The sequence below is a fragment of the Sipha flava genome, unplaced genomic scaffold (assembly GCF_003268045.1).
Source record: "Sipha flava isolate LNK unplaced genomic scaffold, YSA_version1 69_pilon_pilon, whole genome shotgun sequence".
Lineage (NCBI taxonomy): Eukaryota > Metazoa > Arthropoda > Insecta > Hemiptera > Aphididae > Sipha > Sipha flava.
Genome location: NW_020273609.1, coordinates 839,615 through 866,857, shown reverse-complemented (window position 1 = coordinate 866,857; position 27,243 = coordinate 839,615). Strand labels below are relative to the sequence as shown.

The 27,243-nt window shown below is 24.8% G+C and overlaps 1 protein-coding gene across 1 annotated transcript in view; it reads right to left on the bottom strand.

Moving 5' to 3' along the window:
• LOC112692046 (disco-interacting protein 2) overlaps positions 1–25,593 on the bottom strand; it is a 132,299-nt gene extending 106,706 nt beyond the window's left edge. Inside the window, exon 1 of the mRNA XM_025566562.1 lies at positions 24,824–25,593. Within this exon, the coding sequence (XP_025422347.1) occupies positions 24,824–24,908 (85 nt within the window). The 5' untranslated portion in view covers positions 24,909–25,593. The remainder of the gene's footprint in view (positions 1–24,823) is intronic.
• Between the last annotated feature and the right edge of the window lie 1,650 nt (positions 25,594–27,243).

Genomic DNA, 27,243 nt, shown 5'->3' with positions numbered 1-27,243 from the left:
AACCACAAAGACTTGTGAGTATTCAAAGTTTAAAAAAAAAAAAAAAAAACGATAACATCAATAATATAAAACTACACTATTGCTTCATTAATACGCGTTTTCGTTTGAAATGTAGTACAGAATAATTTATTATACGACAAAGTCGTCAAAAGACTTACGAAAACTCAAAGAATATTCCAAGCGTTAAGAGGTTGACAAATACAAATATATTAAAAACAAGTAGGTACTACCTAATATAAAATCATGACATGTATTTAATTTTAATTTAAGTTAAACATGTGAACAACCACGACTAATAAACATTAATTATTAAACATATTCAAAATTGAGGTAACATACAAAATATAGAGATTCGATGAAAACTATGAATTTTCTATTGTTTCTTTTATATGTTATAAGTCAACAGACTAAAATTATTATAAAATAGTTTAACATTTGTTTCTGTTTTTCCATTAATTGGATAAAATTAATATTCATTAATTATGGGCATATAAATACTAACAAAGTTGGTCTTCCACATAAACAAAATACAATTCATTTTTAATCTGCTGTTAGTAATACGTTTTATTTTAATTTCTTAAAAATTATAACTATCAAAATATTTGTAATTACTTACATAGAAAAAACCATATGATTTTGAAAGAAAAAATGGTATATTTTTTAAATCAAAAACATTTACTTTTATAAGTTTAATTTGAGCCACAAAATAAAACACAATTAACTACAAAAATATTAGATGAAAAACTCAAATATACGCACTTTACCTATTTTTCTTATGAAAATATTAAAAATAAAATATACTACCTCCCGTTTTTATTTTTCCAAGTACACATTACCTCACACGCATTTAATAGCTATGTCAATGGAAAATAATAATTTTCTTTTTTAGTCAACACGATGAAAGACTAAACAACGCAGGCATGCGCCTCTACAAGCAATTGATATATTTTAAGTTGAGTAGGGTGATAGAAGATAGACCACAACAAATTGTTTATTTTTAATTAACTCCTTGGGATGAAGAACCCAAATACGTGACTTCCCAGTTCGTATTGGAAGCAAATTCATTAGAGAAACCGTTGCACGACTGCTGCTGCAGGCTGACTGGATGACTATACAGTAGTGGCATATATACATCGAAACATGAATAGGCATACCTAACCAAATGTATTTCTTAAAATGCACATAAATACGACACATCAGTTTCAACCTAGTGTCAAACTAAAGGAATCACATACATTTATATACACTTCATAAGCAAACATGATAATTACTTGTTAGTTGTATCAGCGTTGAGGAAACTAGTGAAAGTATATGTGAACTACAAGGAAAATAACTAGAAATTTAGGCAAATTTCACAAGAAAAATACAAATGACAAAAAGAGAATAATACAACAGGAACAATCTCATTAAATATGTTCATTGTCCCAAACCTCACTAAAGCAACTTAAAAATGTCTTCCAATATTTAAATTATTAATGTATACGTATAAATACAGATATAAATTTAAACAGTTAATAATTTATAAATAATATCAACCATCTGGTGTTGACAAAACGTTTATAAGACCTCAAGATTAGGGACAGGGCCGGCTTTAGATACAATCGATGCGTGCGACGGCACAGGGCGCCAAAATCAGAAGGGCATTTTATTTCTCAAAAAAAAATAATAATAAATGACCTAAAAATCAAAAATTATCAAAAAATTAAAAATGTAGAACAAAAGACAAAATTAAATATCTTATATTTAATCAAAATTAGATGAAATGAATTTGTGACAGTACGATCATCGTTGTATCATCGTTTGCTGTGTCAAACTTGGAAAAAAATTGCAAGTGCATCGAAATCCCAGCCTTATTTATAACCTTTATAAACCTTTACACATAAACAACATTATAAAATATTTCGATAATACAAAATATTGTTTTTAAAAACTATGAATTATTAATAAAATAATACAACACGCCATTAATTAGATGGAACACACAATATTAGAATCTAAGACAATTTAATATTAATGATAAAACTTGATAAAATCAATACGTAGGTAAATAGGTTTTTGTATTAATCAGTATTATAAGGCTACAATTAACCCTTAAAACATACGTTTTTTAAAACTAAACAATTAAGTGAGTAATGTAAGGTATTATTATTATTATTATGATTATTTTACTCTGAATAATTACAATATTTAATGTATGTATTTTATATAAATTTGAACATACTTAGGTCCAAATATAAATAATAAAATCGATCGTTCATTTAAAATTATGAACTTAAAATTTGAATATAAATTAGTCAATAAACTGAACTTGAAAATATATATCCACAAATGCATTAAATTAAACTTAATAAATTTATAAATATTTCAAAAGCATTCAATGACAATTTTCTGTTTAACTTCAACAACAAACAAATATTTTTAAAGTTAGGATAAAAAATTTAAACAGATACTTTAATATTCACATATAGGTATACCAGTATATAAATGAAACTATTACGTAGTACAAAATTACGGCTATAAGAAAAAAAAGCCTCTTAAATTGAATAACAATGATGTATAAACTATTTTTGTTTCACGTGTATTCATTGCATGCTCATGTTTCTATATTTTTTAGATAAATTTCCACCTACATACAAGAAATGTATAACCAAAAGCTGACAGATGGTACTTTATTTAAAAAAGCATATTTAACAATTTAAAAATACACTCTTTATACGTTGCATTAAAATTTCAGATATTCTTTAATTGTTTATTAATAATTAAATACCAATACGATTTACAATTCTTAAAGAATTCTATATAAATAATAATGGCACTAAATTCATTTATTGTTTTTAATGTACAATGAATACTTCAAAAAATAGAAAAATTACAAGTTTTTTGATTGTGATTAATAAAACGGTAGTGAATTATTAATTATTAAGTAGTTATTTGTAAATAAAAATACTAAATTCGTAATTCGTAAATTTTTTAAGTTTTTTTTTTTTTTTATGAATCTTACTTATACCCTGTAAGGTTATTGAAAACCCCAAAACGTTTACCTGGTTAGTTGAAAATATAGCAATCGTAATATAAATAAATTAAAAAAAGCTTGCAACTGAACAAAGAAAAAATTCACTTTTTCAAAAGACATAGAACACTACGCCCATTTTATAATATACAAACACCATTGGCATACAAAAACAAAAGGTGAAACGTTTGATTTAATAACTGTACCTTTTATACTTTTAATGGGTATATTTACGATATCAATAAAAATGAACAAATGTTAGTTTATATTTTCACGCTATAATAGTAATAATTTAATTCAGTAAATAGTATTGATAAATAAATTAACAAAACGTCATTATTTTCTATTCAAAAACCTATATATATATATAATTGATACTTTTATGTTTTTGTTTTTTACTTTTACTGTTATAACTATGATAATACATAATAATAAATAGGATATAAGATTTAAAATATAACACAATAATGCAAAACCATTCTTACAAAATTGTATACTTTTCAAAATTTTTTTACAAAAAACTATTAACAAATTACTATACTTATATACTTCGTATTACATCATACTAATGGCAACATCGTGTTTTTACACGTCACAGATATAAACAAAAAAAATTTGATAAAAAGGACGGCAGATGCTTTTTACTGCAGTTAAAGTATATAGATTATTTTAAATTATAACATGTAATTCACCATACTGAAAATGTTTAACATAAACTAAAATTAATATTTTGACATAATAATAAAGTATAACAATTCAATAATATTACATGCTTTTTCTGAAGCGGGTACACTTATCATTTATACTTTATGCCGATGACTACGTCAACTGTAGTATATGTCAACTGTCAGTCAAAATTCTCATTTATTTTTCATGTAACTGCGTCATTTTTCATCGTTCTAAAATACAACAGTTCATCTTTGTTCTCTTACAACCTACGAACTATTTGGTTTACTGCTGCCCAATGCTAGCAAATAAAATATTATAAACTTCCCACTTAAAAACCAGCAAACCAGTATTTTTTTTTTCAGAAATTATCTAACAAGGAAATACACTATTACAGTGGTGAATGTATATAAATATCTTATTTACGTTAGAATAAGATTTCAACATTAAATCACGATTCATTAACTTATAACATTTGAAATGTAATTTTTTATACTCAAGATATTTAAAAATTTTGAAAAAAATTAAAATAATCATAGGTAGAAAACACTCAATTATACAACAAAATATTATAATCATTATTCATAAACAAATAATAGTTTCTTAACATGATATTATATACAAGGTACACTAGTATATATAATTTTTATAACTATTTATTTATTACTTATATGTATTATTCATTTCATACACTTCACAGAACTTAGTCAATATTAACATTTTAAAATGTTTTACTCTTAATATTATCATAGAGTTATTTTCGTTTCACCAAATATATATTTTCCAGTATTCACTCAATCATTCAAAAAATTAAACATATTTTCATCCATTTTTTTTGTAAATCAAAAATGTCAACAATGTATTTGTAAATTTTAAAAATCGTAAGAAAAAAGGAATTCGATAAGATACATGTGTCGGGTGACTGATATAGCTAGACCAGTAAGTTGCTCTTGACCAATAATGTTTCATAAATACGTCTTTAAGCATTTTAATGTAGAAAAGGAACATTCTGCACTCGCAGTAGACACAGGAAGAGTAGCCAAAATTTTAAGAAGAGTATAAATGAGAAGAAAAACAGTCTATCACACTTTTCCAATGTTTTGATTGCATTTAACTTATTCAAGTCATCACTTATTAATTCCCACTTCTTAGTCCATAATTGATACTCACTCAACAGATTTTCAAGTTTTTAATTTAAGAGATATAAGTTATGGATTTCTGGCAATTTGTTTTGAGCATCATTCTTAATTGTTATACATTTTGATAGTAAGATTTGAAGATTCCCAATCTTTTCCTGATAGTAATAAACTCTGGCTGTTAGTTCGCAAGAAAATAAACATTTGTTTTTTAATATATTTCGGCTGTCTCTGCAGGATTATTGATTGGTAATTTATGTTTGATAGTGATTCTATATTTTTTATATAAATATTATTATAATGTTCAACTAAAAAGTCATTTTTGTTTTTGTAGTACCTACATCATAAAACCTAGCACCTACATACAATTTATTCTTATTATTTTTATTAACTAATTGGAATTTTTGAATGAGGAGGGTCAAATCCACAACCCCTCTGACTTACCTACATCCCGGACTAACGTGAAAGAGTATAATTTAAGTGAACGTTTGGAACACTTAAATCTACCAAAACATGTATTTTACAGTATTATAAAATAATTTTTTCTTACGCATACTGCTATCTAGTGGAAACTAATATCACTACTCTACAACATCTCTATCTGGTGGAATTATTAATAATTTAAAATTTCAGGGGTAGCCTATAGGCATCTCTGAGTACATTCAAGCATTTTCATCTCCACATAAAATACATGTTATTAATTAATATATCAAACATATACCAATGTATCATATTAAATAATATATATATATCTCGGGATGAATTGTGATGTCACTCAGAAAATTAGTACCTAGATTGAAAATTATAAAACCAATTAACGTGCAATCAATTAAATTTAATTTAATAAATTCATTATATTAAATAAATTAAATTATATTAAAATATAATCAAATAGGTTTATCATTTAAATGTTAGCGTTTAATAAGAAAAAATTGGAAAATTATTTTGTGAAGTAGATGAAAATTGACATGTTATGCATTAATCTAGCCCGTCTTATAGTAGAAAATTCTACTTAAAATTATTCACTATTTTAAAGAATTAAAAATTAATTAAAAAATATCAAAATGTTTTGAAAACATTTTTTTAAAAAGGTAGCAGTGTTTTCATAAATAAGTAATTAACCTAAATTTAGTTAGTGTCACCATATTGGTGGATATTAATATGGTCAATATGTTCAAAAAATGCGATTATAAGAGAACAATCAATAATATGACATGATGATAAAAAAATGTTTTGACTAAAATAAACTCGATAATACGTAAAAAATTTAAGTTATTTATTCAATGGTATATTATTTATTTACAATTCGACACAATAATCTCAATTACGTCGAAATTTGATATTAGCCCTTCTTGCACCAAGCATATATAATTGCAAATGTTTTCAAAGTTCTTGTAACACTATTTTCAATACCTAATAAAAACCAAATTACCCATTCCTTCAGTAAAAATAAAAATATAATTGTTAGAATCATTTGGCATAAATTAATTTTTTTAAATAAAAAAACCTCCAAAAATATCACTTTTAAGGATAATTAAGATGATGTCTAATAGTATAAGACGAACATTATTTTATTTTACTTTTGATTAAGAATTGGACAGAAATTATTTTATAATAGTATACAAACTCTATTCATCTGGATTTCACACAAATCAGGAATCTCTAACTTGCGCGGCCCATTTCCAGCCCGTTAAGCTTTTCAGACCAACCCACAAAGTTTACTGATATTTTGTCAAAATTATTCCTAATCTAAAAAAATTAGCCCATGAAATGATTTCAATACTTGATTCCACTTACATACATATATGATACATTTTCAAAAATGAAATACGTAAAATCTAAGTATAAAATTAACTTATACGACGAACATTTACAAAATACGCTACTGATTGGAATAACAAAGTTTGATACAAACTATCAAGAAATTGTAATATACTATAAATTCCAAACTCATTAAGTAATTTACTTATATCTCAATAAAATAAATTTTGAATTATAAAAATAAAAATAAACTTACATTTTTCTATAATCTAAATAAATCTAATTTATTCTCATATGGTATTTATCAATTTCATTACCTCTCTATTCCTCTAAATAATTTTTGCCCACGATATTATAGTGGTCCTCAGATTTGGGTGGCCGTAAAACATGTTGGACACTCGTGACATAGACAAATATCATTTCTTGCAGCTTTCCTCAAAATGTATATACTAATTTACTTCAGGATTTCGATAAATTATTAAATCAATAGTTTTAATTTAAAACCACAATGATTTTAAAATGTTTAAATTATAAATATGTATCGAGATATGTATGTAGAACGAAATAGGGGAACACAACATATCGCGTAAAAAAGGTCAAACCAATAATACTCCATTTTCATAAAGACAAGATAGAACGGATATACATTTAACAAGATAAAAAACAGAATATCTAATTGAAATATTGTGAAATATATAATTGTATTCTACAAATATATCAGGCATAAATGTAAGTTTGTTTTAATAGAAATAGACCTAAATTATGTTTTACACATTATAACAATTACCTATGAACTTATTATAGATTAAGTTGAAATATTATGAAGCTTACTAAATTATTATAATTAACACTCGGAAAACTAAAAGAATAAATTTATATGTTTTCATACACTATTAAAATTATAACTACATGTTAATATGATGTAGCATTTATAAATTGTATAGTTACCATACAAAAATAAAATAATAATGCAATTAAATAATATTATTGGAATAGATTAATTATTTTATAATATTAAGTTATTTATCTTAGTGTTACAAATTTCAAATGTAATTACAAATGAATAAATTCTAATTTTAATGAAAGTTATATATTTAGTTATTTTTTTAATTTTTTTTTTTATAAATTAAATAATAATAATATTTATATATTTTTATTTAGATGACCAGTATAAATATTTGCTAAATCATCGAGTATATAAGTATATTATACAAGTTATATCATATAAAATCTATTTTCTTAATATACTTTAATAGTTTAAATTATAAAATAGTTAAATAGTTTGAAATTAAAAAATGTCATTAAATAGAAAACTAGTCATGTGATCCGTGAAATAAAAACGATAAATTCTATGTAAACGTTTAATTTTACGATGCATGCCAAAAATATACAATTATAACAATGTAAAATAACTATCGTAAAAAGTAAGAACATATTGTAATACAACCATTTTGTTTTCCGACAAGTACATTTTTATTTCCCACAAAAAAAAACAAAACTTTAAAGATTTACAAAATAATCAAACAATTTAAAACGGTTAAATAAATTAAATTTAGTTTCACTGGTATAAATTTGATATAAATTAATTCTACACTATAAGTATCACCAAAATATATTGTATTTATATAAATTATTTCGTCAATAATCTTCTATTAGTTACTATTGTAGTATTTATTTTATACACATTTACTTAAATGGAACTTATAACAATAAACGAAATCCAAACATGAGATATATATATTCAGATATATAATGTATAATCTTTAAAAATCTAGACTTGGCTAACCTCGGCTTTCATTTAAAACAAATCCTAAGTGTTATACATACTACTTTAAATAAGATCAAATTATTTATGCAACCTGAAATGCATTTTCAGCTACGTTTATTTAAAATATTTTAAAATAAAATTTTTTATATACATCACCTACGTAAAACTATTTAAATTGCAAAACTGTTTTTCTTAACTAGACATTTTAAAATGCATATACAGTGTGATACTATAAATATATATATATATATATATATATTAGCACGAACACCTACTTTGACATATTTTATTATACACACTCGGAGCCCCGCTTCAATTATTCAATCGTTGACAGTGTCTATGGGACTTTCCCGTTATAAAATATTCGAACTTAAATTCTACTACACAATAACAAATAGTATAAATAGTATACGCAATAAAACATATGTAAGACTATGCTAATTTTACGTTAATTAATTAAAATAGTTGTCACTTTTAAAAGAAAAACCGTAACATTTTAATTCATAAATATTTTTTGAAATTAAAACGTACTTGGTATATAGTGTATATAGTGTACACTGTTTAATATATTTATCGAATTACTATGCATATATTAAAACGTATAAGAATTGAAAAATAAAATATCAACCACACTGATTTATTTTTTTATCTACAAAATATAAAATTTAAAAAGTAGTTTAATCAACCATAAAAAAATATTTTTAATCATGTACCTAAATAAATCTTATTTTAATAACCATTTAGTAGAAATAGACATATATGAAATAAAAATATAAAATAAAAAATTTTTTGAGAAAGCACCATGACATAATATTCCTTTCATTGTAAACGCAAGTTTAAATAGCTTCTCAACCCTTTACTTTTACTTTACTTGTATACATTTCTATCTGTTAAGGAGCACTTCATCATTATGGGTCACGTGAAACAAAAAATAAAGAATTAATACATTCATGCATGAACTCCTGTATATAATTTACAATTAAATATGTTGTTTTAAAATGCAATGTATATCAATGTTCTATTTATAATATACACGAATGGTTAAAAATAATAGTAAAAATCGATAGTTAAACATCAGATATATTAACAATTTCTTTATATTTTTAATTGTTAATGTAAAAATGTAAATGATTCTAATAATTATATAACTATAACTTAGAACCAATGCTGTAATTGGTGCTAGGATTTTAATGCTCTAAAAAATATAAAAAAATGATCTAAAAAAATGCAAAATTCTTTAAAAATCATAAAAAAATATTTATTATAGTTTAAAAACGATATTATGAAAATCCTGTTACAAAACATACTTAAAGATATATATATATATATTTAATATAATAATAAAAAAATAAATACTCATTTGTGTAATATATACATTCTATTTAACTTTATTTAAATTAAATTTATTTTATAACTTACTGTTATGATCGTTGTTGGACTGTCGTTATAAAAAAATTTCTTTCCACTATATAAATTTTATTCTATTTTTGATAAAATAGTTACATGGGTCAATATGCTTGTTTTTATTAGTTTATCATATTTAATAGATTATATACTAAACGCGCAAGTTTTTAGGGAACAATTACCGAAACGCATAATCAAATACCTTAATATTTAAAAATGTATAGATAAATTCTGAAAAATGCTCAAAAACTTGAAAAATGCCATAAAAACAGCAATATATGCCCTAAAAATACATATAAAACTAATGTTGTTATAAAATACAAAAAATGCAAAGTAAAAATTACATAAAATTAATCAGTATCACTTGAAATAAATTTTTTTCTTATAGATCTATGGGACATCAGAAAAAAAGATGCATTTGCATCAAAATCACTGCTCTAGTTATAATCAACAATATTATAAATCTTAGTAATATAATAATAGTAAAATTAGTTACGACAGAAAAAATTTAAGCTTATTGCATTTGATGGATACAAAATGTTTAATTTACTAGTTATAAAAATAAATGGAACATGAAAATAAATTGTTAGCCTAATAAACCTGTAAAAGGCAGGCAAAATTAATTTAAATAATAAAAATAATAAAATAATAAGACCTCAATTATTCAAATATATTGTAAAAAAATCATGTATATTTCATAAGAAATTTATAATACAAATTTATGGCAAATAAATTTTATCAATGATTCAACATTAGTAACTTTTGCAGGTTTTTAATTTACTTGATATCTTAAAATACTATAGCTATAACAATAATGTGCCCATGATGATTAATGTTTGATAGTGAAACTTATCTTAAAGAATATTATTTATAATTTAAATATTATTGTTTCACTTAATTTTAATGAAATGTCATTTATTTTTGATATTTTAAAAAATCTCAAATTTAAATTGCTCAAACGTATAGGTCGGTCTAAAAATGGGAATTCTTTTAACAGTCATTATCACATTAATACTACCATGAATTTTAATCGATTTTTATGGAAAAAATTAGGTACTCCCAGGATGCATCCTAAAATAATACCGGCATTATGTCCTGGTACATCCGCGAAAATGATGTGATCCCATTAGAGCACCGAATTAAAAATAAATGTTTTGTACTACAGTTTAATCAACATTGTTTAATCTTAATATTATATCTTAATCAAATTATCAGAGTTATATTAACAATAAACATAACATAACAAAATACATTTTTTACAAACACGTGCATAGTATTGTTGTAGAGGATGGATATACAACTAAATAAAATATTTTAATCATAATATGAGGTCATTTCAGATAAAATACCAATATATTTTTAATTTAAGTATAAAAATACAAACAATACAAATCTTACTTTCCTTCAAAACATAATTAAATTTTATTGATGGATTTTTAATAATTTTCTTAATTTGCGGCTATTCAGTTTTCTATGATCTAATATTACTATAATACATTGATATGACTTAAAACTGGGCTTAAAATTAAATGTATGTAACTTTATACCATTGGTTTAAACATCCGTTTCTAATTATGTGCATGCATTTTTAAATGGATTGTCTATTTTAGGCGAATTGTTGGACGTTGTATATCGCACATTGACACGGTAGCCCAATGGGTCATAAAAAACTAGTAAATTTTTTTTTTTTACAACAAAATAAAAAAAACATAGTATAGAAAACATATAAAATTAGGAGTCGGAATAATCTGACCCGAATACTTAAATAGATACTAACAAATCGTAATTATAAACCAACAATGAGAATACCAAGGAGAATATACATTTTAAAAACTACATACATACATCAATTTATACACTTTTTGTTCCTTATAAATAATCAGTGCATATTATTTATAAAAATGTATACAATTTGAGTAGAAAGACTGAGATTGTATTTCATTTTATATTCAAAACGTTTAACTGTAAAAATACAAATTATAATTTAGTTTATTTTAAGTGTTTTTTTTTATAAACATTATACCTAATATTAAAACTAATTAAAACCATATTTTTCTATTCGATAATTATTTGATTATTTACCTAATTAAATAATGTATTATAATTTTAAGCAGTTATTTTCAATAAAGCTTTAAATGTACTTATTTAAATATGCTATATAAGATCTAAAATATCAACACTAATAAAATAAGTAATAATTAATAACATAAACATGGTATTCAAGCCTATAATGTACACAGTAAAAATCAGTATAGTAATATTTTAATGTTTAACGCTACTTAGTTTATTATCACACGTCCGGGTCAACACACTCGTTATTACCAAGAATCAGAGATTGTTAACTGGTTTTTCACATGCAAAAAAATATGAAAAAATAAGAGTGTTCGTCTTGTATAGATAAAATTTATCTAATAATTAAAGTTTAAAGATTGAATAAAATATCATAAAGCAGGAAAGAAAAATTAATCTAAAGACAAATACACAAAATAAATTTAAAAATATAAATGATTAAAGTAATAAGAATTAAATCCACATAAAAGTTATATGTAAAAATTATATTACATGCATTATTTTACCACAAGTTTAATTATAGTAAGCCCAGACATTTTCTACAATTAGTTGAGTCATCAAATGTAATGAGATACAAAGTAAATTACAAAATTTAAAGAATTATTCATAATTAAAAGGGCAAATCTTAGTTTTTTTATTAAATGTGCATATTTTGTTTATTTAATATCTATAACATCAGATATAAGTTATAAAAAAAATGATATATTATTATAAGTATTTTATATTATATCTTAAATAAAAAAATTTAAAAAAAAAGAAACTAGATGTGAAAAAAATAATGAATTTATACAATACTTAATAGATTTGATGTACAAAAAATGTCAGGAAAATTATGAAAAAATCATAAACGCAATTTAATGAAAATAAAATTTAAACACAGATTGGCGATTATTATCAATAATATTTACTTAATTAATGAAAAATTAACCAGAAAAGTTAAAAGGAAAAAATAATAAAAATAAATTACTTAACTACAACAAAATGCAATAAAGTATTTAATGTTCAAAGAAAATAATAATAACATGGTTCATTTAACATAATAAAATACAACCACTCCTGTTTGCAAAGAATCGTGTTCGATTTAAGATAACCTACTAATATTTAAAAAAAATATAATATTATATTATATACATATTGTTGGTTAAGTTCCAGTAAAAATATAAGCAATGAAAATTAATAATTATTATGAAATATAGAAAAATAAATTTTAAACACTTTTTATATTTGATTTTCATAAAGTATTAGAAAACTGTTAAAGACCCGAATAAGCACACAAGACATTTTACATGCAATAATATTCACTTGACCTAAGGAATTTAAGGTTGTTGTGTTATGTGTACGATAAAATATACATTTCACCAGTAAAAATATTAATTATGCGGGCGTGGGTATGGCTATAAAAATAATTGGTGACAATTGGCAGAACCACTAACAAGCTATGTGTGTTTTTGCTACATATTCACACACGTATTGCTCTTTAAATTGTCAATTTCAAGTGCTAAAAACATTATAAAAAATGTTCACAATTTACATATTAGGTATAAACCAACTGAAAAAAATATTAAAACCATCATATTTATTAGATGATGAACACGCGCTGACGATTTATTATTCTATCATAATAAAACACAATTCTCAAAGTATATAATTTTAAATATATATCCTCATGTGACGTTTGACACTTAAATTTAAATTCCTTGCCTTAGGCTTATTGAAACACTCGCTTGATGACCTGCATCTAAAGCCTTCTAGATATTGGCTTTCACCTAAACCTAATTCAATATACAGCCATGTATCATATTACATATCATACCAATTACATAAAATGTATTTAAAAAAAAAAATAGTTGCATTTGTAAGATTAACCTGAACATTTTATAAAATAAAATAAATAATAATATTAAATTTAAAACTTAAATTTTAATATAAATAGTATTTTTCTATTAAAATATTACTTAAGTTTATACATATAACTTATTTACATATTGGGTATATTTTAATAATTTAAAATATTAGTCTGAATCTACAAAAAGTATAAAACTACGATATATTTTATAAAAGTACATCAACCTAACAAAATATTTGCCAATTTATTTTTAATATAATACATATTTTATACTTCGACTATAGCTGACAATTTAAAACCCATTATTCAACGAAGGCCTACACAATATTTCATAATAAGTTGAATTATGAATAGAAGACCGTTATCTATTGTCGTTAGTTTAACACGGTTTGTTATTAGAAGAAATACACGTATTTTTCCTCTTTTTAATAATGTAGATTTTATGACAAAAAAATGAACTTATGTACAGATGAAATTTTAGACCACCTAAAGACAGTCCCTTTTTAAAGAATATACATATAATATAAACTTGTTAATTCGAAAAGTGAATCTATTGAGCTGATCTTATCTGCAATTAAAACATATGGTTTATCCTTCTACATAAACCGATTGATCTATTAATGTGGTAAGGTTGGAAAACTGATTTTAATTCGTCATGAAATCTACTAAGATCGACGTTCTCAATTTTTTAATTACACCCAAATGAACTCCACCGACATCAATTTAAATTTAAAAATGACATAGTGAACTTCTTCAGAACTTAAGTGAAACAGATTATTACGTACGATATACACAGCCAGAAAATGACCCCTTACAACCACTAGGTATATACACTACATTTTCTTAAACTATCCCTAAAAATTAGTTAATGAATATGATTGTTTAATGATTATTTGGCTCCAGTAAATGTATTTTACTATATTTTCCACTACTTTAGTAATTCGAAACGACTAACTGCTTTTAAAGAAACTGATTATAGTATATAAATATAACTATGACTCATTATTCATGAAACATTAATCATTAATAAGGCAAGAAGTTTTATTATTTTATGTTAACTTTTGAATGATACCTAATAAATAAAAAAAAACCTCAGTGCTAAATGCATAATACTTAAATACATTTATAAGTAAATAACCCTAATATATAAATATTTTACAAGACACAAAAAAAATATTTATATTCTTTCAGTAGTTCGGAGAAAAATGTACTGAAAAATGTTACATACAAAATAATATACTTGATAAAAGCAAAATCAGATGTACATTTATTTTTTTATAAATTGTACTCTGGATATTTTGCTCACCATAGTGGAAATATGTTCAACGTAATAATAGCAAACAAAAAAAGATACTTAGACATAAGGACTGTAACTGACACAGTAGATAAAAATCTATATAACAACAATCGACAACTAAGATATTATACAAGATATTATTGCTACATTGTTTTTATACACATTATTTAATATAAGTAAATAAAAATAAGTTCTTACAGCAATACAAATATAAATAAAAAACGCGTTGTTAAAATTTAATTTCAGATTTATGACCTACTTATGGTAAATAGCAAATAAATACTTAACTATAAAATATAAAACCTAATTGAATAAAATATAAAAATATTGTAACCACATTGGAAACAACCGACTATTAATAACTAATGTTTCAGTCAGAGTTTAGTAATATCAGAATTCTGTACAACTGTTTAACAAGTTGTAAAATGGTTATGAATATCTAAACGTCTTAAGAGTTACACGCTCAATTGCAACTACTTGTATAGTCTTTGTTTCCTCCCCTCACTACACTAGTACCAAGGACAATCATGTGACTACATACCTTAAACGTGACGTCAATAATAAAACAAGCAGGTAAATGAAAAACCTCATCCCTTTCAAATATTATAAAATTATAAATGTAAGTATATAATATCTTCGATCAGAAATAATTATATCAAACAAAAATAAATTATAACTTAAAATAGATAAATATTTTACAATAAATGCAGGAAATTCATTAACTAATTCAAGTAGAATACTTATTTATTTACATTATTTAAAAACCATACCATATTTTATAATATCGAAACAAAATATTTATTTTACTATCTTACTGAAAAAAACACATACTTGGTTCTATGAAAAAACACCATATTAGTTTATAGTTATTATAATTTATAAATATTGATTTAAGAGGTAAGAGACCAATGGTCATTGAAACACCTGAAGAAATTTTACAAAATATAGATGAATTTATAAATAAGTTGCCAGTAGTCCCATTACTTATCAGCTCTCACATTATTTCAAAAGTTTCTCATCAAAAAAATATATCAGTACCTAGTGAGTTAAAAAGTTAAGCACATATTTATAAAATTTATTGTGAATATTGTGAAACACACAATATTATACCAGCATCTGGAAATGTTTTTAAAGAAAGATGAAAATTACAATTCAATATTGGAGTACAATATTGAATTGCATTTATATTCAAATAATAAATAAAATAAATATATATATATATATATATATGTATAAAAGATAATAAACATAATGTAATTAAATAAATCTAATTTATAGGCAACTGATAGACTATACCACGTTAAATGGGAAAGCCTAAGATTGTACCGAAACGATATCATACAATATCAACTGATTAAATTACATTTTACAGTCACTATCTCAAACGTAAAAAAAAAATATTTTTCAATATTTCATGTGAAATATTCCAAATTTACAACCCTATATGTGTATGTACAAAACATTTCATAATATTTTATACTTTTAATTATTTATAAACCCGATATAAACCAAACGAAAATATTATAAATGTTTCCCCTATAAATACATTTAATATGTATATATACATATGTTACCGGCAATATGGATAATTCAGGTATTTTGCAAAATGCCTAGGCATTATGCAAATTGCCGACCCATTTTAAGTAATATAAATAAAACATATAATTTTCAATATTATTTTACATATAACCCAGGTATTTTATAAAATACCTAGGCATTATGCAAAATGATAATTTTTTTTTTAGACAAAGTACAAAACATTTTATTTTATGTAATATTACATTAAGATTTTTATAACTATTATACATAATTACTCATATTACAAACAAAATTTAATTTTTATCAATTATTATATTATTACTATTATATAAATATTTTACTTACACTACTATTTACTTATTATAACATGTTGTAGAAAAGTGACATTTTGAAGTGCACAAAATGTTATTTTTAAGGCAAATACACTTTTTATTTTGACACTTGGGCTTACAAACACATTTTAAAAATCCTTGACTAATTTCAATTATTGAATTTTTGAAATTTTAAATTTTTATCAACTCATTATACTGTTCATCAGGTAACAAACTAGTATTAGTGGCCAAATTTTTAAAAAAAAATGTTGTAGCTTGTTATAAAAATTTTACTTATCGTATGCATAGTTGCAACACCAAAACGAGATACAAAAATTACGAGAAAAAATACGATATTGTAATAAAATTATTATTATAGTAGTAAAAGTATATTAATCATTATTGTGTTAAATTGTGAACACACATTTATAATAAACGATAAGTAAAGTCGTTAGTAATAGGCGATGCCCAATTTTGTGTTTTCTTCATATTGCCTACTCCACGATTGGAATTATACATAATACCTAGCAAAGCTCGTATATTGTATATTATGTATATTGCCGAGTGATTTTTGATATTTTAAACATTTTATACAAAGCCTAGGCATTTTGCAAAATACCGGATTATCCATATTGCCAGTAACATATAAAAATATAAAATTAAGACACTAGAATTGAAATTACCAAAGATAGAACTAATTTGTATCTAGTGTATATTTATTTGATTCAAGTTCAAATGAGTTAACCACGTACTGCACATCCACTCATTTTTATAAGTAGTATTTCCTAGTATATAATTTCTACACATTCAAAGCAATAATAAACAAACATCACGTATAAAAAAATAAATACTCCGTGCAAAAAAGTAATATTAATTGATAATATGTACGAGATATTTAATGTAAGCATACACATTTTTTTTCATATATATATTAAAATTACCTATGTACCTATCTATGTATTGTAATTATTTTTATTAGTTTATTATTTATATAATAATATAATTAAATAACATTTTAAGAGTTTCTAATTATTATTATGAAATGTATAATGTCATAATATTATTGCCAATAATTATTTAGTTTGGAGAAGACATCTAAAATAAAGATGGATCCAAAAAATTACTATGTTAAAATCGTAAAATATTATTAAGACATTCCAAATCTCATCCCGGGTAGTCAAGAAATTATTACGTGATACGAATAATATTGAGTACAATTTCAACAATGTTTTTAATTCAAGATAATATTTTTATTAAATAAAAAATAGTATAATAAATAATATCAACATATACACATAATAACGAGCATAAGCTTTCAGCATTCGAGATTTTTTAAAGATTCTTATAAAACCTTTTAGATCTGTCTAATTTTTATTACTTATTACTAAATAATAAATCATAATGGAATAACTATATTAAATTACAATTTAAATTCAATCCATGAGATTTTAAAATTTAAAAATAATTGAAGCTTTTAGTAAATTGAAATCGTATTCACTACGAAAATATAAATTTAATATTAAATAATTCTAAGTACTAACAACACACCAGTGCTCGAATTGGGAAAAATTAAGTAGAGGAGCACAGTGTAACGATTTGAAAACTGCGTTCTACGTGCGCAATTATTTAACACATATCCGTGGGGGGATTCGTCCCCCCTCCGCCAACCTTACATATATTTTGAATACCACTTTTCAGCTAAACAAGTATTTAAATTCCAAATATAATATATTTTGATAGCAATACTAACATCCTACATGTTACAATAAAAAAATAATAATTACCATAATTGTAGGCGATCAGGCAGTCTCATGAATTGAATGATATAATCATATATTTGGTTTTTGTTTTTATCTATTTTTACTCTTTAGTGCGAGCCACGGCCTTTTAGAAGATTAATCTAAAGTCGTGGTGCGGGCATTTTTTTTCCGAAATTACGATATCGTCGATCGCCAATATTAATAACATTGTCCCTTATCATAAACCCCATATAATCTTTAATTATAAAAATAGTTTTGATATTATAAATAGTAAAATTCGTTTTCAAATTGACGTAAATTGAAATTCACATAAAAATTATTTTGGACATCAATTAGGATGAACGTGGCGTCCCCCCGTTCTGATGAAAAAATATAGTTGGGGTACGCAAAAAAAAAGAATAAAGGAGCTCCGTCCCCCTGCACCCCCCCCCCCACACCAATTAGAGCATATCATCACACATATTATGATAATTATCAGTTGGCTACACCACCAATATACTATAAAAACACGAGAAAGCTTCTTACCCTCTACAAATATTCTTATAATATGTAATCATATCCGATTCAAACCACGTGCATCAAAGGAAACGATTAATATCGATATTTTTATTGTGTATATGCAAATCAGTCGGTAATAATGGTCAATAGAGTCACGAACAGCCCAGGACTACAAATTATAAACCGACTTTTCATACAGTTAATATTTATAAATGAATTGCCAGTTTACTCAAATGCACCTATTAAGTTTTATTTTAACTATAATGCAATATAAAACTAAGATAATACGTTTTCAAAAGTCAAACATTTATAATGAATATACCTATTAAATTTCAATTTTTTTTTTTTTTTTTGTAAATTTTATTAAATTAAGAAATTAAATAAAAAACATGTGTAGTTAAAATAAAATTCTTAAATTTAATGCTGTTTTCTAGATTCATTTTATAATCAATAAATGTTCATAACAAATAAAAATAGATCTACTCCATAAGTAAGTCTTAGATTAATATAAAATTTTTACATAATACACAATATTATGTATACAATGTATTTATGTTTTGGTTTCTATTTCCATAGATTCATAGAAACCAATAAATGAAAAATAACTTCGCAGGATTAATAAATTCTTTCATCGTCTTGAATTAGTTTAAAAAATTAAATAATCCATAACTACGAGTATATTATAAATTTATTTATATGTGTTAAAAATGTAATTATAACCAAAATCATAACTAGGTACAAAGATTTTTACAAAATTAAGTAGTATAACAAATAATACATTTATAGATCACAAATATTTTTACCAAAATAATTATTATTTTAAGTTAACATATTACACTTCGGCTATAATTAAAAAGAAAAAGAATGAAATTTTTGGCAAATAGTTTAATACTAAATAGTAAAAACGCTTAAAATACCTATAAAATACCGCATTAGATTTTATTAAGTAATACTACACACTGATAATATAGTCAATATATTTTTAGCCTTATCTATAAGTTTTTACGTGAACCTCATTATATTTCGTAATTAAGTCTGATTTCCTACAAATTTTCCAATATTAGTAAATTAAAATAATTAATAATTAATGGATATAATTAAAGTTGAAATAAAGTAATATTTTTCTTATTCCTAAATAAAGCACCGTAAAAAGTAAAATGTATTATTCTTTATTCAAAGACTACTATGTTCTCACACATTTATAATATTAGCACATCACACTAGGATAAACGAGTAAAATAATACTAGTAACTATAAAATCGCTAATTACCTGCAGTGAGTAATTTCAATCAATCCCAAGATGGGTCTGGTTTTAACTTTTTTTTTTAGTTATTACAAGATTTTTAATTTAATTTTTAATTTTTTTATTAGAAATGAATATATTTGGTTTTCAATTATTTATGGTTATAATGACTGAAGCAGTTTTTTTTAAGTAATATATTAATATCTATATTGTTAGGCTTGTTTTGTAAATCATATAATACAAGGTTAAGTCCTCGGTTTGTTGGTTATATTAGATTAAGAAAGTATAGTAGAATATAGATTATTTTGTAATCATATAAATAATCATTGTAAAATACTTATAGTAGAATTGTATAGAATAATCAAATAATTGAAATCAATACAAAAATAGAAGAATCAAGAATCTTGTCATTAAAAATGTTAACAGATGTCTCAAAAATATTATATTTTATTTTAATAAGTTAAAAATATTTCATTAGTAAGTTTAAATAAATTAGATATAAGTACTTATTTGATTGATATATTAATACATAATTTATATAAAATTTGTCAATACTTTACATGGCAAAAACTGTCAGTATTGATATTCCTAATAGCATAATATGTGAGACAATATGTTTAGTATATTTTAATAATTTGAATTTACTAATGTAGTCATTAAAAATAATGTATTCACTATTTAATGTTTTTCCTAAAACTTCCAGTTTTGTAATTTAATTTAAAATAACTTTCAAATAAAATCATAAATAAAAAAGTAATCAAGTTATAATTTAAATGACTAATATTTATAGTTGATATTGAAATAAATAGATTAGCTATTCTTTTTTTTTTTTTTTATGAAAATTTTTTGCAAAAACAACTAAAGAACAAATTTTATAATGTCCATTAGTACAATAAATATCAAAACAGAATAAATCAGTTATGATAGTCTTTATTGTAGAATAAAAAGAATAATGGATACTAAATCATACTTAAAATATAAGACAATTCTAATTATATCTGAGTACAACCATACCATGTTAGAGGTCAATAATAATCTCTTACTAGCCAGAAGCAGTGATTACTAAAATAATGAGAACTCGCCAAGTTTTCTTATGTAACTACACTAAAGTAGGGGAAGAAATAATATCTAGAAGGTATAAAAGATACAAATTACCATTTTTTTTTAGATCTACTAAGTACTTACTAAACTTACATTTATAGGTAATTAATTTTAAAAAATATAACATATGATATGAGAAAGCATACACATAGTATGTAAATTATGATATAAAACTTATCACAAGTCATCAAATTTTGCAAAAAGTAAAATAAGTAACTTATAGTTTAACTTGTAATTAAATATATACATTATTTGAGTATAGTAAAAGTGAATGCATAAATATAACAAACAATTTATTGTTATTTAAAAAAACTATAAAGCATACTTCACAATATACTCGAAAATATATTTTATCATAGTTTATAACTGGAATGATAAAAAAATTATTATTTCAACCTTAATTAAAACTGTATTAAATATATTTATTGATGAATCAACACTCCAATCAACTAAAGCAACCTAATATGAACAACAAAAATTTTAAAATTTTTATTTACTAAATGTGTATATTTTTAAAATATTTGTTATTATGTTAGTTAATCATACTTATAATAATAACAAAATTGAATAGATTAATAGGTATTACATTAATAAAGATTTTGATATTATTTTTGTTGGATTGTTATCAAAATATCAAGTCAGATTACTAATCTGCAGGAATAATATAAATTTGTTTGTAAGTAAATCATAACATTTTAACTCTAGAACTGCCATTAAAATTAGACAATTACTTAAAACGGCTAATTTATTAAATAATATGTGTATAAACATATCTAAGAAAATGTTTTAAATTATTATCTAAAATACAAACAAACATTTTTTTTTGATAAATATAATTTTACTTTGCCTACACCAACACATAAAACGTTTGATCCTTATACACCAGAGTACCCAGTATATACCTATTATAATATTTACTTAAAAAAATTAGTTTTGATCATACAATTGCAATTGCTGATACAAGAAATTCAATTTTATGTATTTTAATGCAAACAAATATGTTACATTGAGTTATTAATACTTAAATTTGTTATTGGTATAGTTATGTGTTTGAAAAATAAACCAAATTCAAATGACAAATTCAGAGGCAAATCATAACAAATACCCAAGAACTAACAGAAAAAGAGTAATACATGTATAAATATAACTTAGCATTAATTTAGTAACTATCATAAAAGTTAATTTAAATTAAAACATCAAAAAGATAAGAATATTTACTTTAGCTACTTAAACAGTTTTATTAATTACCTCAGAGATTAACAAATAAAGAATTGGTATTAGAATCAAAATAAAAAAATACACATTACTTTCTCAACAATGTATCGTGTAGAAGTTATTACTATTATCTATAAATATATCCTGATGTAATAGTACTCAAGTCTGTTTGGGTTAATGCATAATTTGGATTAGCATGTGTTCAGAATAATGCGACCCTACTTATCTATTTGCATATATGCAGATGTAGGTTAATATATTCAATACTTAACTTTATTTTTATTTTTATAAGATATATTTACTCGTAATAACACATTAAATAAATAAAACAATAAATATTAACAGAAAAATTTATATTGTGATCAAGTGTAGGAAAAAAAAATCAAAGTAATTAATAATTTTATTTTAGATCAACTTGCATATTTTCTCTATTATTACTTTATGGTCCTATGGTCCTAATTAGCTATAATGTAGTTTATTTTACTGCACGTCAGTAAATTTGGCATACCTATGTATAATATTTTTCAATTTAAAAGGCACTTAAGTAGAACTTCAAATAGAACTAAAAGGAATACCTACAGCTTTCACATTCACCTTTATGTAACATTTAAGACACAAAATAGGTTTATATAAAATTATGTAGATGCAATAATAAGATATAAACTAAAGGTACTGTAAATTATAACAGAGTAAATGTAAGTACCTAAATATAAATTTAATAGGCAGACTAAAAGTAAAATTCGAAGTAAAACCTAATTTTGATGTATTGTACAATGAATACTTATGTAACAGAAAGAAAAATATATAACTAATAGTTCAATGTAGATTCCAAGTAAAGTTTTAAACTATCAACAAAGAATTATTTAATTGATATATTTACATCTAATAATCAGAATTACTTATATTAATTTATATAAATTTTAAATAATATATATATCGGTGTACGGTTATATCTTAATTAATTGTTCAAGATTTGCCAATTATACCAATAAGTAATAGGTAACTAATCTTAATATATAAGTGGCATTTAATAAAACAATTTAATTTACATTAACTTATTTAACTTTGGTCGACTTAATAGTTTATAAAATGTATTATTTTATTTAACATTAAAACAAATACAAGTACAATATTTAAAATAATATACATGATAACCTACCTAATTAGTATTAGAAAATAAATAAATAAAAACTGATAATTTAAATTTCATTAAAATTTACTTTTATAGGTACCTACATTGATTTCATTAGAATACATTGATAACAAAATTCACGGACACTTTCCAACTTAAAAAAACCTATTTCTCTAAGTTGATTGTGTTTAAACATACATGTTCATATATAGTTAAATCGACTTCTTATAGAATATTTTACTTTCTGCATTTGTAGCAGATAATATTCATACCTAGATCGGACTAATGTATAGTTATTTTCCAACAATTAAATGATTTAAAAATATGAAATCATATCGTTTTAAGAATTTACATTAAAGTTATTAATCTGCTATTCAATATGGTTTTAGATAAGATTCTTATGTTTCATACATTTGTACAAAATATAAACACCAAGTAAAATAATATAACTACATAAACTCCAAAAACATAAATATATATGCATAAAATAATATTTTTCATCAATATAGATAAATTATAACCAAATTGAAGTAATAAATTACCAATATAAGAGAATCTGTTCAAAAAGTGTACAGTTTTTAAATGTTCACTTTAAATTGACAAACTAGATTACAGCTAAATAAAAGCGAACCATTGTAAACTTAATCTAATATAACCGACCACTGTCATTGTTTCATCCAAGTGGATTACACAGTCTGTCCAAGAGTCCACTAGATGTTTCTGCAGCTCTTGACTAGTTATCAAGATTAAAAAAAGTTCATGGGTGTAGACTTGTGTGTTGTGAAGCAACAAAATTCAGATACACTCATAAAAAAAAACATTAAACGAGTAAACTTCTATCACTCTTGAAGAAACACAATGTGTCCATGTTATTTCGGTACACATTATCATGGTATTCATTAGTTCTTAAACACAGACAGAAAGTTAGTGTTGAACAAGAGATGAAAAAGGACAGCGTTACGGTTAACAGTGACAGTCGAGGAGAAAAATCCCCTGGTGTCAAACTAAGGATAAAGCAGACCCAATAAAGATATTAAAAAGAAATTATCGAAAAATTGACACTCACCTTCGGACAACTCGAGTTCGAGTTCGGCGAGCTTTTCGCGAACATCCTCTGGCAGTCTCGTCACGTCTACATTGAATTCAGCCATTGCAGCAGCTATACCTAACCGGCTGAGGCCTTGTGTAGCGAGTATCACGAATGATAAGGGACAGTGTTCGAGATCACTCCGTCACCAATGTTGTTGTTGTTGGTCGGTGGCAACCAGCGACAGAAAACACCGGGTTTGTCGGTGCGAAATACAGAACCGTATAAACTCACGGACTGGAGTACGGACACGCGTTGGACGAGGGTGCACGGTCGAGGACGCGAAAAAAAATTAATGTTATTCCGAAAACCGCTGGACGAGGGGTGCCGCACGCGTGTGTCGTTGTTCTCTCACCACTTTTTGCACTGACGACGTTTCACGTGCGACGGCGGCATGGCACGTTGCTGCTGTGGTGACGGGGGATGAAACGGTGAACAGGCGGCCGGCGGACACCGCACCGGTGGTCGAGAGAATTGAAAAAAATATATGTATATTAACCGCGTTTGCCGTCAATCGCGTGCACTTACGGTTATTCGTTATGATATTTCGCCATGGAATTAGGCAGAAAGCGGCGCGGAAGCGGAACACGGACCGCATCGATACGCACGCACACACTGCCGCACGATAGCCAGGGTCGCGTTCGTCGTCGTCGCCTCAGCTGCTGCGGGCCGATGATACGCCGAGTGTTGTTCCGCGGTAGTGGGGTTACCGGCGTCCGGGTACCGCGGTTCGCCGGTAGAGAGCGTGCGCGTTGCATTCGTTACGTAACGTCGCGTCGTCGACCCGTATCACACGAACCACGCGCGCTGATTACGGGCCATCGTCGTCTGCCACCTGCTGTATAATAATAACGTTGTGGACGTAGTAACCAACAACAACAACGGTGGCGGCGGCGGCGCGGTAGTCAATGGTGTCACGATCGGCGGCGAATCGTGTTTACGTACCGACTGCCCCGTACCTTGAGCACACATTAAATTGTATGTTTGTACGCGTTAAATCCACCGGTAGCTTATCCAAAGAGGATGCAGCCCACCCTCCACACTGACATTTCAGGGAATCGTTTTAAATCTTGAATAATATAAAATGCATTGGTCTAGTGTAACAATTTTATTTAATTATATGTAGTTTATTGTTTTGCAATTATGGTTTTTTTTTTTTTTATGTACACAGGTACTTATCAGTCCCTGTCTCCATCAAAAAAATTCCTGGATTTGGCACTGCAATCTATTTTCTATGAAATTGCACGTTTCCATTTTTTCAATTCTATTATCGTGGTTATCACCTTATATTCATTTTGTTTTTCATTGAACCCTCGAATCTTGCGTTCACAAGCTCGTTTTACAATCGAATGTATTGGCCAACAGATAGGAAGTGTTATAAGCAAGGGACCATATAACGGCTTACTTATAACCGAGGGGGTTGCATGACCCTCAAGGTGTAGATCATTCCCTTGAGTCATTTTCAGCGAGTAATATGTGCAAACTAATACAAAGATGTTCATTCGATATTTATAGAAAGCCAGTGTAGAAATAGGCGTAAAATAGTATTCACTGCAACCCTCCCCCTGGAATACCTATCAAAAACTATTGTATAAAAATTTATACCGTAAATATTTTCAAGTTAATTATTTTATACCTATACAGAGTAACATAACTATAGTTACGTATAGTTACTATTTTATCAGATATATTGCTCAAAGTTATATTTATGTAGGTATAGTTAATAGTAAAATGATTAGTAAAATAATCCGATGCCATCAATAGAATCAATGTCAGTCTGGCTAAGGCAGTTAAGCAACAATCGCTGCCTGAGCCCCCGTCTTTTTTTTTATATGTATATTTAAATGTAACGAAATGTTTGAATATAATAATTACGAAGAGCACGTGTTCGTAAAGTATTTTAACTTTTAATTTTTAAATCTATAGTTAGAATAAATAAATCGTACTTCTTATTATCTTAGTCAGGTTTTATAATTGTATTGTAGTTCGATAAATATAAATTATAATTATTATGGATGAATGATCTTGATATTAAATAGTATTGATGAACGATTAATTCCAAATAAAAATATATTAAAGGATGTAAATGATTAGATCCAAAAATATACGAATACATCAAAAAGTTTGAAGAATATGCTATGGATATCTTTATAACTGTAACAAAGTGATCTGATGTTAATAGAGATACTGTATTACTTAAATAGAAACAATTTGCTTCTTATTATTTTAATATTATTCCAAAAAAATATTTCATAATGAACGATAATGATGGTGAAGTTTATATTACAGATGAAATAGTGACATCTGATTCAGAAGATGAACTTGATTCGATAAATTGTAATACCTGTTGGAAATGTATATAAATGTATACAATTTGAATCAGGTTTTAAAATACATAA